General features: G+C 51.2%; 1 protein-coding gene across 1 annotated transcript; it reads left to right on the forward strand.

The window, feature by feature from the left end:
- The first annotated feature begins 3,837 nt into the window (after positions 1-3,837).
- LOC117055248 (B-cell differentiation antigen CD72-like) lies at positions 3,838-11,273 on the forward strand. The gene is made up of 7 exons (XM_033164690.1): positions 3,838-4,013; positions 4,083-4,172; positions 8,096-8,185; positions 8,617-8,861; positions 8,946-9,024; positions 10,752-10,927; positions 11,193-11,273. The coding sequence occupies exons 1-7, from the start codon at positions 3,944-3,946 to the stop codon at positions 11,271-11,273; spliced, it is 831 nt and encodes a 276-aa protein (XP_033020581.1). The 5' UTR covers positions 3,838-3,943.
- The last annotated feature ends 4,504 nt before the right edge of the window (positions 11,274-15,777 follow it).

A 15,777-nucleotide genomic window follows, 5' to 3' on the forward strand; every position in this document is an offset into this window, starting at 1 on the left:
AAACAGGAAAGACAAGATTAGCATATGGGGGAAACAGAGCAATATCAGGGAGATAGCCCTGAGAAGTGTGAATGGGTGTTAAGTATTGGCAAGGATACCTTGAGCACTTATCTGGGAGAGAACAATGGGATTCTGGTTGAGGGATATTAGCCTGAAACACCCAGAGATTACCTGCTGAGGTATTTCCCTGTGTACGTGGTCTCTCGCCTACTGGATCATGGCAGAGAGATGGGTCCCCTTAAGGGCATCACTCCATACCCCGAATGAGTTTACTCAGGAGGAGACTTTGCTTAGGTGACCCCCCCCCCTATAATTTCCGTAACAGGACGAAAGGAAGATCGAAGAGAGGGAGAGTGGCAGCATGCCTTGTCCTTTTCCCAGGTCTGGAAAGGCCACGCTCACTAGTTGCATGCAAGGAAGGATGCTCCAAGGCCAGGAGGAACAGGAAGTTTCGACCGGCTGGACCAAGCATTCCCTTGCATGTCCACTCCAGCAAAACAAGGAATGTTGTACTTGACTGCTCCCAGTGGATTTCATCCCACACTCTCTGCGCTCCTCCCAGCGGTCATTCCTCCTCTGGCTGAATCACTGCGTTGCGAAATGATGTGTGTCTAAAAAGTGTGTCACCAACATGAACAGTTTGGAAAGCTCTGCCGTCCAATGTCAGGCTCCGAATGGTTCCCTTCCGAGAGGGGCCTCCTCTCCCTCTCCCTCTCCCTCCCTGAGGCCCAGAGGGTCAGGGGAACATTTCCAAGGGGTCAGCCTCTAGAGGGCCTCTACCAAATCCATTTACTGGATCTGGAACACACGAAAGGAAAGGGTGGCTTATGGTGAGCTGCAAATGCCTTTATACTCTCTCCACTCTCAGGAAAGTCTTGTTCTTTTTGTTTCATTTCATTCTTCAAATTATTGCATTTTGTATTTCTGATATTGTATTATGGTTTGTTGTTGCCGCTTTTTGCTTTAAAGGCCACCCAGGAAAATGTTACTTTCAGGCAACTGTATAACAAATTTTATTTATAATTATGAAGATTATACTATTGTTAATAATACCAATACTAATAATAGTAATAATAAACGTAAGATTGGAACTGAGTGTGAGCTCATGGCTGGTCACTCTCCTTGGACAAATGCTATAGCAAATCATTGGACAGAACACCCACCCACCCCCTACTCTGAGAGAGAGAGAGAGAGAGAGAGAGAGAGAGAGAGAGAGAGAGAGAGAGAGAATTGGAAGGAACTTGGGTCTCCCCAGTGACATTCATTTGCTGGAAGTCCAGGGCAGGACAGGCTCTTACAACCAGCCCTCATGCTTCATGCAACACTGAACCATAACAGGGTGGCATTCAACTTAGAGTAGACCCATTGAAATTAATGAACATGACTGATTTAATCCTTCTATTTCAAGGGCTCATCTCCACTTCCACTGGTGCCATGTCTAAAAACCACATGAGGATTGAGGGGTTTTAGGAGACCACAAGCTTGGCACCAGTCACCAGTGTGATTATGGTTGGTACCCGCCTGCCCAGAGAGACAATGGAGTGTGCCGCTGTGGGTGAAGTCAAACCGCTGCATTAGCAGCAGCCTGGGTGGTGGGCCTGGGGGTCCTGGGCTGCCCAGACAACAAGACTTCTCTCTCGACCTCACTGAGGTGCTCCAGAGGAAGGCAGAGCAAGACGTTTGGCACCAGCTGGGCTGCAGGCGTTGCCAGAAAGAGGCGTACAAGACACCATCCACTCCAGATTGGTGCAGGGTTTACTCCTGAGCCTTTTCTTCTCCCAAAGTTGTCCCGCAAGGCATTGGAGGTTTAGGATCAGTCTTCCTTCTCCTAGATGGGCTCCCTTCCCACATGGACGAGCCCCACCTGCCCCTCACTTCCCTCTTCAGCACAGACAGAAACCACCTTCTTGGCCCTTGGACCCCCTCTTGGTCTCGTCCGCTCCACCTGCCAGAGCCTGTCTTCACATGCAGAGTCAGTCCCTATCTCCCCATGGGTTTGAGACCCATCAGCTCCTCTCCCCTTGTTTAGCTGGCTAGTCAAAGGCATTCCTGGGGTGTAGCCACTGTCACCTGCTGCCAGCTTCCAGGAGCCACAAGTGAGAGCAGAGTGCAGGGTGGGGACCAGAAGGAGCAGGACATGTCCCCCACCAGAGGTACTGCCCCTTCCCTAACACCTCAACAGTATGATGAAGTAGGGGGGAGGGGGGAGGCTAATGCCATACCAGGCTGCATCCACAGAAGTCTTTTGTGTCCTGATCCAAGTAAGCAACAGTACCGCTGTATCCTGCCTCGGTTAGACCCCGCCTGCAGTCCTGTGCGGGGATTCTTCGCTGGAGCTTCCTGCGTGCAGGACAAGGTCAACTGCACACGGGATACCAGTTGCTGGGGGATCTGCGGCCAGCGTCTCACGTGTGTCCTTGCACGGGCGCCGGCCAAGCCTGCGGACGGGACGGCCGGTAATTCCGGAGCTTAACTCACACCGCGCCGTGAAGAAGGTTGTCCGCCAGGCTGAATCTGAAGGGTGCGTGAGTCGTTCGGATGAATAGGTGCCTCGAAAATGTACCTGCAAGCACTTGTGACCTCCTAAGTTGTTCCCTTAAGCAAAGTACCCAAATAGAGGGCGGCCAAAACTGCGGCCAAATAAAAGCACTAGTAAACTACAAAAATTTAAACTAGAATGAAATGAAGACAGACAACCATCGTTTCTTTTGATGGCTTTGGCTGACCCGCGAGGGCTATTTCTTCTCTCTATACCTGTCCTTTATAAGCCTATCTAGACTAGCTAAACCTGTACCGCCAATTCTTCCGCGATCTATTCCTCTCTTAATCTAACTAAACCTGAACCGCCAATTCTTCCGCGATCTATTCCTCTCTACCTCCTGCACACTCTTCTACCCAACCAACCCCCCAACCATCCCAAATAACCCACGGTCTAAGACCGTCTATCTCTCCCGACTTAACCTAACTATCTGGCCAACACAGGGAGCCGCAGCCTTTTATTGACAACGAACAGACAACGTCATGATCAATACTTTTACCAATCAGAACACTGTTGCTGCCCTTGAAAAGGGCGGGAAGCAGATTAACTGACCATTAACAAGTTTAAACCTTTGGAGCCAAAAAGTCTTAGCAGAGGGATCTCAGCGGCAAGTCGCCCACTGAATCCTACTTTCACTTTCACTTTTAGCTCGGAAGTATACATTAAATAGTGCACATAATTGACATTACACAAACATAAACGATCGTAGGTGCAAGAGCACCCACGAAGTGTATTCCCACAGTCCTGGGCACCCCAGTTTAAGGAGAAAATGGACAAGCTGGAAGGTGTGCAGAGGAGGACAACCAAGAGGACCATGGGTCCGGAAACCAAGCCTGATGAGGAATGGTTGAAGGAGCTGCTCCATTCATGAATAAGGGTGAAGCCATTTGCAGGGGGGGAGGCAATCCGACCCACACCTGCCCCTGCTGCTGGAAACCCTGTGGAGCCACTGCCAACCCAGGGCGAGGCTGCTGCTGCTGCTGCTGCCGCCATGGTGGGGGCAGTAGCAACAGGGTGGGCCAGGAGGTGACAGGGCCCGGGGTGTGTGTGGCAGCAGTGGGGGTGTCCAAGTTCTGCTGACAGGGCAACAGGCCCTGCAGGGGAAGCCCCTTCCCTCCGCCTGCAACACTGACTGGCCCGATTCGGGGAAAGAGGAAGCCTCACGTTCTCTGCAATGCTCTGATGCTCCCCTGTGCACCGAGGGAGCCGTGCAGCTGGCCTGGGTCCCTGGAGGGGGTTGCAGGGGAGGAGGAAGGCTGTGCTGCAGGAAGTCTCTCTGACTTCACTTTCTTTAATTCACCGCCACTTTCCTCTTTTTTCGGCAGAGAGCACAGGAGCTCCCAAGCAGCCCAGCCTCTCCCGTTGCCACAAGTCCAGGTGCAAGAGGACCCCACCCACCCCAGGATGTCACAGGGTGTGACCTACGCTGACCTGCGGTTCGTGAGGACCCCTCCGGAGAAGAGCCAGGAGAAAGGTACACAGAGCCAACTGGACCAGATCCGGATGCTCCCCTCCGTGCCTCACCCCTTGTCTCCTCTTCCAGACCCCAGCGAGGGAGAGCTGACCTATGAGAACATCCAGGGCCCCCCCTGCCAGGAGGAGAGGACTCCCACCCCCACACAGGGTACAAAAGGTGAGTGTCGGCCAGCTCCTAACCCACCTGGATCCTCCTCCGGAGGAAAAGGACAACTGCTGGAGCCAACAGGCATTTTGAACATACAAAGAAGGCCACTTCCCAGTCAGTCCCTCCTCGCTACCTGCCAGATTCCAGCAGATTACTGACCCCCAACATCAGGTGCCACCAAGCATCTGGTTTCCTGGGCTCAGTTTTCAGCCCAGGGGCCACTTTCCCCTGCTGGTGCTCTCCCCGGTGGATCCTGGCCACCTTGGGATCTACCAGAAAAACAGTCCAATTTTCCTTGTGGGCGGGGGGGGGGTGCTTCTCTGAAAGGTCCCTTACTTCTGAAAGGTAAGGACCCTGTTTCTCTTTCAAAAGAGGACCCCTTTGATATCAACTGGGGGCCTTGCAGCCACAGAACTGATAGAGGCTAGGCTTGTCCCACTGAAGCAAAACCTCCCTCAACACAAAAGGGCTCTTTTGGGTGTTTTGTAGAAGTTAAAAAAGAGCACACATTTCTCATAAATCCTCTGAAAATGTAGGCTTCTCAAAAAAATTTTTTTTAAAAAAAAATTGGTTTCTTATCCACCTCATCCTCTGCGCTCATGGCAAGGAGCCCAATAATATAGGTCAATAATACTACCCTGTATTGAATCAGCACATCTTAGGTAGGACAATTTAAGTGCTCACAAGAACGTCAGGTGAATTTGCGACTTTAACAAAAGAATTCCATGTATGGTTCTTAACGTTCTTTTGTTTCTCAAAGGCCTTAATAAAGGGAGTCACAGCAAACATCAAACAGGCAATGCAGGCATCACAACAAAAGAACCCCCTACACAGGGCTGTCTCATCCATAGGGGCTAGTGGCACAGCGCGCCAGGGCGCTGGGCCCCCCAAGGGCGCCCCCACGAGCCCGCTGGCATACCAGGCGCCCCCTCCCCAACCCGCCCCCGCCCCCATGGGCGAGCTGTCGGCTGGGCGCTCGTGCGCCAGCGGTGCAGCCGCTGCCACCCATGCCGCTCCCGTGCGGGCTGCGAGCCAGCCACCCTCGCCTCCCGTCCCGGGAGCACTGGAAGGGCGCACAGAGCCCCGCGCCGCTCTAGCGCCACGCCCCTCACCCCCCCCAGGGGCGGCAAGCGCGGGAGGTGGCGTAGAGGCGGTACCCCCGGAGGATTCGCTCCAGAGATCCTGGCAGCAAACTCGTCTGGGAACGGCACCTCCCAACTCAGGGCCGCTTCGCCGCGCGGGTGAACTTTTCCGCAGGGAGTGAAAGGCGGCAGAGTAAAGACAATGGCTCGCGGGGAAGGCAGCCATGCATCCCTTAGGGGAACCTAAGAGTTGGCCGCCCTCGCCTCCCGTCCCGGGAGCACTGGAAGGGCGCGCAGAGCCCTGCGCCGCTCCAGCGCCAAGCCCCTCATCCCCCGCTCACCCCCCCTCCTGAGGGGCGGCAAGCGCGGGAGGGAGGCGGCGGAGAGGCGGCACGTGGGGGGCGTCCGGAGGGATTGCCGCGCCACGGCGGCCGATCTCCTTAAGACAGCCCTGCCCCTACAGATGGCCAACCCCCTGCAACGCAGGAATCTTTCACCCTATGTGGGGCTTGAACCCATGACTCTGCCAACTGAGCTCCCATTACTATTCGGCTGGTGCTGTACAAAGAAACAGTGACAATCGCTGCCCAGGAAGCTCATAAACTGTCCAACTAATCGAAAGTTCTTTCTAGTAGCACCTTAGAGACCAACTGAGTTTGTTCCTGGTATGAGCTTTCGTGTGCATGCACACTTCTTCAGATGTGTGCATGTGTGCACTTCTTATCTGAAGAAGTGTGCATGCACACGAAAGCTCATACCAGGAACAAACTCAGTTGGTCTCTAAGGTGCTACTAGAAAGAACTTTCGATTTTGTTTTGACTATGGCAGACCAACACGGCTACCCACCTGTAACTGTCCAACTAATGATATCTTTGCTTTTTTCCCCTTGCTGGATTGGGGCCCTCCTTGAGCAGTTTTTACTGCTTAATATTGTTATGAGTTTGTGGAGGGGGGGTGTAGGCAGTTGTTAAACTGTAAGCCAGCCTAGCTTCCTGTGTCAAGGGGATCGCCTGGGGGAGCAGCTATTAAGAGAACAAAGGAAACGGGCTCCGTGCAAGAGGACAACTGGGTGGCCCCAATCCCTCAGTGCAGAGATAGAAGGACAAAGCCTCAGTTTAGAGTGAAAGGGGGCAGTCATGAGGCTCCGAAGGAAAGTTAAGAACATCGCTACTAGCAAAAGGTCACAGCCTCTATAGCCTACATATACTGTAGTGGGGGCATTCAAAAGGAGAGTTGCCATAGCAATCTGTAGTTAAAAGTAGAACTCAACAAGTTTGTGGTCTTCCTAAAAAAAAGTTCAACAACTTTCAGAGTGTCCTGGTTTTTCCTTTTTGAAAGCGGGTTGGCACTCACAGGGGCTTAGCAAGGGGGGCGGGGGGCAGCCCCGGGTTCCATAATGGAGGGGGTGACAAATTATCAGGGAACAAATTTATTTATTTTTTTGAATTTTTTATTTGAAAATGCCTGCTCCGAAGGTCTTATCTTACTATACTAGGGATTATATAGCTATATATGAAATTTCATGCATATCGGTTAATATCTTGACCCTCCTCCACCAAAATAGCTGTTCACTTGGCTGTTTTCCTATGTCATGAAGGCTGAAATTTCAGTTCAGAGAACACTTACTGTTCCCAACCCTAACCCTGTGGAAAGCCATCTAATTAGAATCTGAGATGTTTTTAGGAGGTAATTTAATTATTGTTTGATTTTATACCAATGTTATGTACCGGTATCTGATGTTAGCCACCCTGAGCCCGACTTTGGCGGGGGAGGGTGGGATATAAATAAAAGTTTATTATTATTATTATTATTATTATTATTATTAATTGTTGTTATTCCTTTGTAAGAAAATATGAAATAACGTAAAACCATTTTGGCGGGGGGGATCAATGGGGGGGTTGACAAGAAATTTTCTGCACCAGGTACCACCTGACCTTCCCATGCCTCGGGGGGGGGTACCAATTTACCTTGCTACGCCCCTGGGCACTCAGTAAGTAAAACTCACAGCCCTTTATAGCATAATGATCAGCAACAAACCAGGCAGTTCTAGGGTTGGGGAAATTCTAGCCGGTTTTAAGGGGCGTCTTTAGGGTTCAGGGCCTTCCAGAAAGGAAACAAGAGGCACCTCCAAACTCTTCTGGGGTCATGGACAGGCTGCCCATCGTGGGTTTTTCTGTGTTTAGAACATTTTTCATCCTGAGATTATGTCCCTCCAGATTTCCAGACATAAGAAGGGCTCCCAAAGAGGCTTTAATTTCATCAACTTTCTATTCAAATCATCACTGGACCCTTTTCAACTATGCAGAATATAAATCTTGGGGGGGGGGACTTGGGTTTTCTGCAGCCATTCCACCAGTCTGACTTGGGACAGTGGCTCTCCTCGTCTTGGGGTGTTTGGGCTCTGCATGAGAGGGGACCCCGCCAAACAAGAGGAGAGGGGACCCCAAAGGGGCCTGCTCCTTCCCCCTCAAATGTCTATGCATGGCATTGGCCACGAATGCAGCAAAGCATGCTGGGCCCTGACAGGTAATTGGGGAAAACAAAATCAAAAATTCTTTCCAATAGTTAAGGATCTGGTGACTTCTGTTTCAGTGTATCTGAAGAAGTGTGCATGCACACGAAAGCTCATACCAAGAACAAACTCAGTTGGTCTCTAAGGTGCTACTGGAAAGACTTTTTGATTTTGTTTTGACTATGGCAGACCAACACGGCTACCCACCTGTAAAGGGAATTGGGGGCCGCATTCAGTTCCCTATCTCCACACAGCCTTCCCCTAGAATCAGCCTTCCTTTGAGGGTTGACCCCGTCCCACAGGAACCGCACACTAACCCCAGGGAGTTTCTCTTCCAGAGTCGGACAGTCGAACCTGGTACGCCACCCTGGCATTGTTGGCTGCCTGCCTCTTCCTTCTCTCCACCGCCATAGGACTGGGGGTCCGATGTGAGTAGCGGGTGCCCCCTGCCCAAGCCCATTGAGCTGACAAATGGGGGAGGGTGGAAATGTCTGTGAAGCACCCTGAGATCTTTGGATAAAGGGCAGCATATAAATTTAATGAATAAAATATAATAAATGTCGCAGGCATTTGATGCAGAGCTTTCCCTGGAGCCTGGGCTCAGAGAGGGTCTGCCTGGCGCCCTCCAGGTAGTCTTAAACTCCAGTTCCCACCAGCCCCAACCGGCCTGGCCAGTGGTCAGGTTCAAGGGGAGCTGGCGCCTCCCTGTCTCCTCTGATCTATACCCCCCCCCCCATTTGTATATCTCTGAGCAGCCCGCCTTTGGGCACCCGCAGCGGAGCCTGGCTCCCCTTTGCCACGCTGCCTGCCTGGCCCCTGAAGGTCCCTCTGTCATGTCGCCCCTGCTTGTGCTCTGCAGACTGGCAGGTCTCACGGCAGCTGCAGCAGGCAAATGAAGGTGGCAGTGCCCTGGCACGGAGAATTGGCTCCCAGGAGGGCAGCCTGGCCCAGACCCGGGTCCAGCTGGAAGAGGCCAAGGAGGAGCTCCACTCCACCAACGGGACCCTCTGGAGCTGCTGGGCTGCTGGGAACAGGACCCAGGGGCAGATGAGGGAAGCCAACGAGAGCCTGATGCGCACGCAGCAGGAGAAGGAGAAGCTGCAGCAGGAGAAGGAAGAGCTGGAACAGGAGAAGGAAGAGCTGGAACAGGAGAAAGAGCAGCAGCAACGGGACAAAGCAAGACTACAGGAGGAGAAGGAGATTGTTCAGCAGCAGTTGGAGGAGATGAGGAGAAAACTGGAGCTAGTTATAACTTGCCAACAGAAGGGTATGTCTGTTGCATTCAGATCAGGAGGCTGGCTGGGCTGGCCGGGCTCCCTGCGCACCATATTCTATCACCTGCCTCAGTCTGGTGGTGAAAGAGGATTGGGATCATACAGGGCAGGGTGGCCCAACCTCTAAGAGCACGTGGGCTGCAAGAGTACACACTGAATTAGATTTCCATACTGTATATTAAAGTGTTCACAATATAATCAATTTTATTTAATGTACACAATTACAGTTGTACCTTGGATCTCGAACGCCTTGGCTCCCAAACAAATCTGCTCCCAAACGATCGAAACCTGGAAGTGAGTGTTCCGGTCTACAAACGATTTTCAGAAACCAAATGTCCGATGCAGCTTACGCGGTTTCCAATTGGCTGCAGAAGCCACGCTTTGGTTTCCCAATATTTTGGAAGTCAAACAGACTTCCGGAACGGATTCCGTTTGACCTCCGGGGTACGGCTGTAATATGTTTAATTAAATATATATAATTAAATACACAGTTAATACACACTCAATAGATTTAATGTAATTATTTATGAAACAAATAAATGCAAATACAAATAAAATACACAAGTATTTCCGGGTTGCTGGGCAGGGCAGGATTCAGGCAGCTGACGGAAGGAGGAAAAGCAGCCGGGAAGGGTCCGGCTTAGGAGCCCTGTCAACAAGGACTTTGCCCCTGGCACAGCACACTGGCCTTTGCCCCCAAGAGCCAGGCAGCCAAGGCACCTCCTTCATGTGGGAATGTTTAGGAGTGTGGATGATGATATATTATTTTATATATCTCAACCCAGCTTGAGTTAACAAGCTTCAAACTTAGCAGAGTTACATTCCCTTTTAAAACACAGCAGAAATCGGTTGCATAGGCTTGCTAAAGCCTCTATAAGAAATATATATTCCTGGTATATTCCCCTTCTTCCCTCTTAAAAGTAAAGACACAACACAGTACTGTTTATAAGATATAAAAGAGTTTACTTACAGGCATCCTGAGTTATAATACAGTCTCAGAAAGGCAGGCAGGCTTAGATAAATGTATTTACATGTAGAAGCTAACTCCATAAAGAAGCAGGCTTCACTAGACCTCTCTTGGCATTCTGTCTCTGAGATGCTCTTCCTTGAAGAAGCGAATCCAAAAAAAGGGAAAGATGGGGTCTGGTTGCTGTGGTTTTGTGTGAACCTCCCCAGGTGAAGCCACACCCATCTCCAGTTACAAAGAGGAAGTTGTATCAGTCCAGGTAAACAGGAAGTTAAGGCTGGAGGACTGAGACACCTTCATGTCCACTCTAGCAATGTTGTATTTTGACTGCTCTGTGTTTACATCCCACACTTCAGACCCCACCCCCACCTTCACATGGAGAGAGGCAGGTCCCCCCCCCTCCAGTCTCTCTACTAGATTCCTGTGCAGGTGGCACTATGTCTCTGATGGCACCTGCAGACATAGCCTGCTGCCGGCCCACAGAGGAGCACCTGCGAACTCCCTGGTCGGGGCCCTGACACTCCTTGGCCACCTGCCAAAGCTCTGGTTCTGTCTGGGAATACATGTGAAAAGTGTCCCCTCCCCCATCCAGCCTGAGACTCGCTTCATGATCCACGACACCCCCTCTCCCTCTCATAGACTCTCAGCCCGTGGACTGGGGACGGACCTGGGTCCCACTGGAGAGTGTCCCACCCTAAGCCGGCCTGAGACCAGGTGGTTTTACAGCTGAATGCCTTCCCTTGCCTTCTCCAGACTGCTGTCCCCGTGGATGGAAGCTCTTTGGGTGGAAATGCCTGTGGATTTCACCTTCATCAGAAAGGAAGACCTGGAGAAAGAGCAAAGAAGTCTGCGAAGCCATTTCAACCCGGCTTCTTGTTTTAAAGCCCTGGACTGCAGAACAGCTATGGGGTGCCACATTCATTGATAAGGTAATAACTTTGGGGTGCAAATGCCTCAGACTTTAAGGATGGGGGCTGCTGGTGCTGGGGAGTCAAGTCCAGAGTCTATTCCTAAACTTCAGTAAGTGGCAAAAACATGTAAGTGTTTTATTCTGCAAAAAAGGCTTCACATCCTGTTTCCGTTTTATTATTATTATTTTGCCCATACATGAGGGATAGAAGGTTTTAAATTTCACTTTACAGAATTAATCCTCAATCCATATCTTCTGCATTCTGGACCTGGGTCTTCTTCCAGACTACTCTGCACCTGAGCAAGGTGTGTGCTGGGGTGACCATAGGCCGGAAGCCAACCAGGGAGTATCTAGTTGCCCCATAGCCAGCTAGAGAAAAAGCAAATTTTCCTGCTACTCTCTAGTTTCCTGTAGACTCTTATTAACTGTATCGCTTTTATATAAGAGCCTCTTATATAAGTGAGAAGGGAAAGTCTCATTGGGAAGGAGGTCTTTCTCCATTAACATTTTATTCTTTTTCTTAGAAAACTCAATATTGGATTGGACTTGAAAAAGACGGGCAATCAGAATCCTGGAAATGGGTTGATGGTACGGGCTATGAAGGGTAAGTGGAAGAGAGATGGCCCCTTTCCTATCCATTAAATCAGATTTGCTTGGGCTGAACAGAGCAGAGTTCCTCCTACAGCCGCCCCTGGAATCTGCAGCCTTTCCTCTTCTTATAGGGCTTATCCTCACAAAAACCCGCTCTTTACCAATGAAAACAATTCTGCAGAAAACCCAAAGGGACATTTGCTGTGATTCATGGGTAAAGATCCGGTTTTCCTGGGGAAAGCAGCAGGGCAAAAAAGAAAGGCGCTCAGACACGGACTAGGAAGGTGCAGACTCTAGAAAGTGTGGCGCCAAAGGTAAGTCTGGATGAGACCATGGAGAGCCAAACCGCTGGTTGCTCAAGGCTAACATCCTCCACTCAGGAAGAGCAACACTTCTTCACTTTGGCAGCCTGAGGGTTATTTTCCCCATGGGGAACCTTCTTGGGGGCCACGTGTCAATGAGGGTGGGCATGGCCAGAGGCAAAGATGGACAGAGTCATAGCTATGACACTTCCCCTTGTAGTACAGGAGGCAACATCAAGCCACGCAAAAGCCGGACTTCTCTGTACATCCAGGCAAGCAAGAGGCATGGTCAGAGTTCAAGGACATATTCCAGCCAGGCAGAAAAGCTCGGGGACTGGGGGGGGGGGCTGAGGAGAGCCCTGAGGGCCAGAGATGCATAGGAACGGGCTGCTTTTTCAACCCCATCCAAGACTGCAAACCTCACTTCAAACCAACAGCCTAGCAGTATATTGCTATCTAGTCTGGAATAATCTGGGGGGGGGGGGGTGTACTGGATCAGGCTGATGCACTGGATCATTCTCTCCCCACCTGCTCACAGGTTAGGTTTGACCAGTACTCACCGCTGTCTCCTGATGTCACAGTGATGTCACAGGATGTCCTTTTTTTGGTTGCATGCATCTTCAGAACCCCCTTTTAAAGATCTGTTTAGTGCAGCAAACCTTCTTTCAGATGAGCCAGGTTTTTACCTGCCCCATACCTGTTTCATGCCTTCACATGACATCACGTCTAGACCTGGCACAGGCCATGTGGGTCCCTCCAAACTAGGCTGCTGGACTTCAGCTCCCATCATCCTCAGTCAACAAGGGCAAAAGACAGGGATGGTGGGAACTGAAGTCCAGAAACCTTTGCAGAGCAACGCTTTGCCTGTCCCTGGTCTGGACTGATCTGGATTCTCCTCCCAGAAGATATTTTGCAGCCCCCAAACAGGCTCCTCCTAAACTGGCCCTGTCTGGTTGTTATAACCACCACTGACAATTCAGATTCTGCAAAATTGTGGCTGGTGCAAATGTGGGCAGCCCCACAGAGACTCATTTTGGGTGTGGCTGGGAGAACTGAGATAATGATGAATTGCTGAGAGGGATTTGGGCTTTTTGCCTTGACTGTCATCTTTGTCTTTCCAGAACTGAAAATATTGGGACTTGTAGCGATAGAGGCTACTGCATTCAAATGAGCCAAGGAGCCCTGGAAAAGTGTCCCTGTTGGGATGTAAAGAGATTTATCTGCGAGAAGAAAGCTCGATATCCATAGCCATTGTGAGCTCGGTAAGGCCAAATTATGTGCAAAGACCCCCGACAGGCAAGGCCTTCTCTGAAGGAGCCAGCATGGCTTTTTCCAGCAATGAACCCCCTCCCTGCCATCACCACTAGCATATTACATGAGAACAACCAAAGCACACTCCCTTCTAATTGTCAAAACAATAAAATCAATGTTCATCAATGCACAATGTGGACACACATACAAACCATACAGTGGTACCTCTGGTTATGAACTTAATTCGTTCCGGAGGTCCGTTCTTGAGCTGAAACCGTTCTTATCCTGAGGCGCGCTTTCGCTAATGGGGCCTCCCGCCGCGCGATTTCCGTTTGCACCCTGGGGAAAAGTTTGCAAGCAGGAGCAGCTACTTCTGGGTTAGCGGAGTTCGTAACCAGAGGCACCACTGTATTCTGAAATGGTCCAGGAGAGCAATCCTGGAGCCGTGCTGACTCTCTTAAATGGCCTCAAATCTTTCTCGGCAAAAGCAGGCAGTATATTGGGGAGGGGGGAATGACTTTCCAGATTTTTCTTTTTCAGTGTAAATGCTGTAAATAAATAAACTGCTGTAAACTGCTTGAAATGAGGGGGCTTACACCTCTGCAAAACCGGTCTGGCAAATATGCGTTAAGCAGAGGAGACCTGTCAACGGAGCATCTTCTGTATATCAATAGGTCTAAAATTGGTGAATGGAATTCAGGAACTAAGGTATTTACAATTTCAAAAGAATAGCCCAGACTGACCAAAACAACCCCTCTGCAGCACCACAGATCCAACTCAATGGTGTAATGTTGGAAAGTGTCAGTCACTTCTCCTACCTGGGCTGTTATCTTTCCACAAGGGCCAACATTGATGCCGAAATCCAGCATCGCCTGAGCTCTGTGAGTGCGGCTTTCTCCCGATTGAAGCACAGAGTGTTTGAGGACCGGGACATTTGCAGGGAAACCAAAATGCTTGTTTACAAAGCTATTGTACTGCCAACCCTATTGTATGCTTGTGAAACATGGACCACTTATTAACGCCATCTCCAACTCCTTGAAAGATTCCATCAATGGTGTCTCCGGAAAATTTTACACATCACTTGGGAAGACAGGCAGAGTTCACCAGTGTGAAGGCAATGATTCTTCAACATCAACTTCATTGGACTGGTCATGTTGTGTGGATGCCTGACGATCGTCTTCCAAAGCAACTACTCTGTTCTGAACTTAAAAATGGAAAGCGTAATGCTGGTGGTCAACAAAAGAGGTTTAAAGACTCTCTCAAGGCAAATCTTAAAAAAGTAGTATAAACACTGACAACTGGGAAACACTGGCCTGCGAGAGCTCCAGTTGGAGAACAGCCTTTACCAAAGGTGTCATGGGCTCTGAAGACACTTGAACTCAGGAGAAACGTGCTAAGAGGAAGGCGCGTTTGGCAAACCTTCAATGTGATCCACTCCCACCCGGAATCCAATGTCCCCACCGTGGAAGGACATGTGGATCCAGAATTGGCCTCCACAGTCACTTACAGACTCACTGTTAAGACCCTGTTCATGGAAGACAATCTTACTCAGCTATGAGGGGTGGCCAAAGAAGAAGAAAGAAGAAGAAAATTGGTGAATGGGATTCAGGAATTAAGGCATTTATCATTTCAAAAGAATGGCCCAGACTGGCCAGATAGGACAATCAGCACACAATTATTGGATATCTTGACAAACAGGAGAAAAGCCACACACTCAAATTTCTGCCGTAGCCCCCCTCTTTATGTGACAGAGTTTTATCCTTTTTGGGTGGTCCTTGGCTAAGGGGTTGAGCAATTTCTAAAGCCTTTAAAAGTTCCTGCACACCTTTGTTCTGGGTCCTCACCTCCAGGGGCGTTCCTAGCCCCTCGGCTGCCCGGGGCGGGAAGCCAAGGGGCACCCCTGGGGGCGGGGCATCGTGGCGCGTGCGTGCGTCATGACGTCATGACGCACGCGCGCGCGGCGACGGCCCGGCATCCCCGGGGGCAGGGCATCGCTGCGTGTGCGTCATGACGCACGCGCGCGCAGCGACGCCCCCGCCCCTGGGGTATGCCGGGCGGGGGCTTGGGAGCATCGGCGGGCTACAAAGAGCCCCGAAGCCGCAGCCATAGCGCAAAGGGCTGCCAGGCTGCGGCTTCGGGGCTCTTTGCCGCCCACCGAGGCTCCGGAAAGCGGCAGCCCGGCATCCCTGGGGGCGGGGCATCGCTGCGTGTGCGTCATGACGCACGCGCGCGCAGCGACGCCCCCGCCCCTGGGGTATGCCGGGCCGCCACTTCGGGAGCCTCGTCCGTGCAGCGCTGCTGCTCCCGGGGTGACGGAGGGAGCGGCGGCGCATGGGAGTGGTGGGACGCGCCGCCGCTCCCTCCGTCACCCCGGGAGCAGCAGCACTGCACACACCCGCCTAGGGGCGGTACCAGGGGCGGCCCGCCCCCACCGCCCCCACCCTACGACGCCCCTGCTCACCTCCTACCAAGGGGGGGGGGACAGCTGTTGCAACAGAATCATAAAGATCTGCTGTGCTTTCACTGGATCCTGCCTTAGCTCATTCTTCTCTGACCAATATCGAACATGGGGGATTCTTAGTCCCCAAATGGGGAGTTTAGGGATTCCAGCCATATTGGGAAGAACAATAACAGGCTCCTCTGGACATAAGGGCCAACTCCTAGGGGGTTATTTGAGGGGGCTGGGCTCCCACAAAGCTGATGAGCATTTCCATTCAAATGGGGT

This window comes from Lacerta agilis, chromosome 11 (assembly GCF_009819535.1).
Source record: "Lacerta agilis isolate rLacAgi1 chromosome 11, rLacAgi1.pri, whole genome shotgun sequence".
NCBI lineage: Eukaryota > Metazoa > Chordata > Lepidosauria > Squamata > Lacertidae > Lacerta > Lacerta agilis.

What these genes read in the sequence shown, in the direction of transcription:
- LOC117055248 (XM_033164690.1), top strand. Translation starts at nt 3,944, where the DNA reads ATGTCACAGGGTGTGACCTACGCTGACCTGCGGTTCGTGAGGACCCCT. An exon ending in AGGAGAAGGAGAAGCTGCAG is followed by an intron (nt 8,862 to 8,945) that starts CAGGAGAAGGAA and finishes GCAAGACTACAG; the next exon opens with GAGGAGAAGGAGATTGTTCA. An exon ending in TATAACTTGCCAACAGAAGG is followed by an intron (nt 9,025 to 10,751) that starts GTATGTCTGTTG and finishes TGCCTTCTCCAG; the next exon opens with ACTGCTGTCCCCGTGGATGG.